The sequence below is a fragment of the Scomber scombrus genome, chromosome 12, assembly GCF_963691925.1.
Source record: "Scomber scombrus chromosome 12, fScoSco1.1, whole genome shotgun sequence".
Classification (NCBI taxonomy): Eukaryota; Metazoa; Chordata; class Actinopteri; order Scombriformes; family Scombridae; genus Scomber; species Scomber scombrus.
Genome location: NC_084981.1, coordinates 30718599 through 30721098, shown reverse-complemented (window position 1 = coordinate 30721098; position 2500 = coordinate 30718599). Strand labels below are relative to the sequence as shown.

The following is a 2500-nucleotide window of genomic DNA, read 5'->3' as shown; positions in this document are numbered from 1 at the left end:
GTTATTGTGTTATTGTGTGATTGTGTTATTGTGTTATTGTGTGATTGTGTTATTGTGTTATTGTGTTATTGTGTTATTGTGTGATTGTGTTATTGTGTTATTGTGTGATTGTGTGATTGTGTTATTGTGTTATTGTGTGATTGTGTTATTGTGTTATTGTGTTATTGTGTTATTGTGTTATTGTGTGATTGTGTTATTGTGTGATTGTGTTATTGTGTTATTGTGTGATTGTGTGATTGTGTTATTGTGTGATTGTGTGATTGTGTTATTGTTATAATATCACGTCTTGTTGTAGTAAAATATTATGATGAATCATTTTAGATGGTTGAATACAGAAACACAGGAGGCTCATTATAATGTTCTAACTGTCGTTATCTGACAGGAACCTCAGATAGAACCTCTCCGATAGAACCAATCATCAGCTCTGTCGTCATGGTAACCTGTTTATTCTGGTCTGTCAGGTTGGGTCTGCTGGGGAAGCTGAAGAGAACGATTCTGTGGCTGCTGCTGCTCTACGTCTCCATCCCCTTCATCATCAAGCTGTGTCCCTCCATCCAGGCCAAGCTCGTCTTCCTCAACTTCGGTACGTTCTCCTCCACGTTCTCCTCCTCCATGTTCTCCTCCATGTTCTCCTCCTCCATGTTCTCCTCCTCCATGTTCTCCTCCTCCATGTTCTCCATGTTCTCCTCCACGTTCTCCTCCATGTTCTCCTCCTCCATGTTCTCCTCCATGTTCTCCTCCTCCATGTTCTCCTCCTCCATGTTCTCCTCCTCCATGTTCTCCTCCTCCATGTTCTCCATGTTCTCCTCCATGTTCTCCTCCACATTCACCTCCATGTTCTCCTCCATGTTCTCCTCCATGTTCTCCTCCTCCATGTTCTCCTCCTCCATGTTCTCCTCCTCCATGTTCTCCTCCTCCATGTTCTCCTCCTCCATTTTCTCCTCCACGTTCTCCTCCATGTTCTCCTCCTCCATGTTCTCCATGTTCTCCTCCATGTTCTCCTCCACATTCACCTCCATGTTCTCCTCCATGTTCTCCTCCATGTTCTCCTCCACATTCACCTCCATGTTCTCCTCCTCCATGTTCTCCTCCTCCATGTTCTCCTCCTCCATGTTCTCCATGTTCTCCTCCATGTTCTCCTCCACATTCACCTCCATGTTCTCCTCCATGTTCTCCTCCATGTTCTCCTCCTCCATGTTCTCCTCCTCCATGTTCTCCTCCTCCATGTTCTCCTCCTCCATTTTCTCCTCCACGTTCTCCTCCATGTTCTCCTCCTCCATGTTCTCCATGTTCTCCTCCATGTTCTCCTCCACATTCACCTCCATGTTCTCCTCCATGTTCTCCTCCATGTTCTCCTCCACATTCACCTCCATGTTCTCCTCCTCCATGTTCTCCTCCTCCATGTTCTCCTCCTCCATGTTCTCCTCCACATTCACCTCCATGTTCTCCTCCATGTTCTCCTCCACATTCACCTCCATGTTCTCCTCCATGTTCACCTCCTCCATGTTCTCCTCCTCCATGTTCTCCTCCACATTCACCTCCATGTTCTCCTCCATGTTCTCCTCCATGTTCTCCTCCATCTTCTCCTCCATGTTCACCTCCATGTTCTCCTCCTCCATGTTTACTTCCTCCATGTTCTCCTCCATCTTCTCCTCCTCCATGTTCTCCTCCATGTTCTCCTCCATGTTCTCCTCCTCCATGTTCTCCTCCTCCATGTTCTCCTCCATGTTCACCTCCATGTTCTCCTCCTCCATGTTCTCCTCCACATTCACCTCCATGTTCTCCTCCATGTTCTCCTCCATGTTCTCCTCCATCTTCTCCTCCATGTTCACCTCCATGTTCTCCTCCTCCATGTTTACTTCCTCCATGTTCTCCTCCATCTTCTCCTCCTCCATGTTCTCCTCCATGTTCTCCTCCATGTTCTCCTCCATGTTCTCCTCCTCCATGTTCTCCTCCTCCATGTTCTCCTCCATGTTCTCCTCCATGTTCTCCTCCACATTCACCTCCATGTTCTCCTCCATGTTCTCCCCCACATTCACCTCCATGTTCTCCTCCATGTTCTCCTCCACATTCTCCTCCATGTTCTCCTCCACCATGTTCTCCTCCATGTTCTCCTCCTCCATGTTCTCCTCCATGTTCTCCTCCTTATTAAGTAAATGTTCATCATATTTAAGCATAAATAATATTTATTTAAACTAATTAAAGTCTGTAAAGTAAGAATAAATATGTGTTCTGAGTTGTTAACCACCCTGCCAAATGTGAATGATGAAAAAAATCACTAAATATGTGAAATTAAGCTTCAAAGTTGTGTAAAAATCAGCCTCTGGTCTCTGCTCCCAATCGCTGTGGGCGTTCCCGCCGAGTTGGCTGAAGCCCCGCCCCCTATCGCGTGTCACCTGTCAATCAAAGTCACCACCTCTACCCTAAACATGGACGCTATTGCTGAGAGCTTTCGGCCGCTAGGAATTAGCCAATCACAAAAAAGTAGGTCAGTTTCTGC

The 2500-nt window shown here is 46.3% G+C and overlaps 1 protein-coding gene across 2 annotated transcripts in view; it reads left to right on the top strand.

Moving 5' to 3' along the window:
- abhd12 (abhydrolase domain containing 12, lysophospholipase) overlaps positions 1–2500 on the top strand; it is a 21554-nt gene that overhangs the window by 8682 nt on the left and 10372 nt on the right. For both annotated transcript variants that reach the window (XM_062430394.1, XM_062430395.1), the window contains one exon: positions 462–583. In XM_062430394.1, the coding sequence (XP_062286378.1) occupies positions 462–583 (122 nt within the window). The remainder of the gene's footprint in view (positions 1–461; positions 584–2500) is intronic.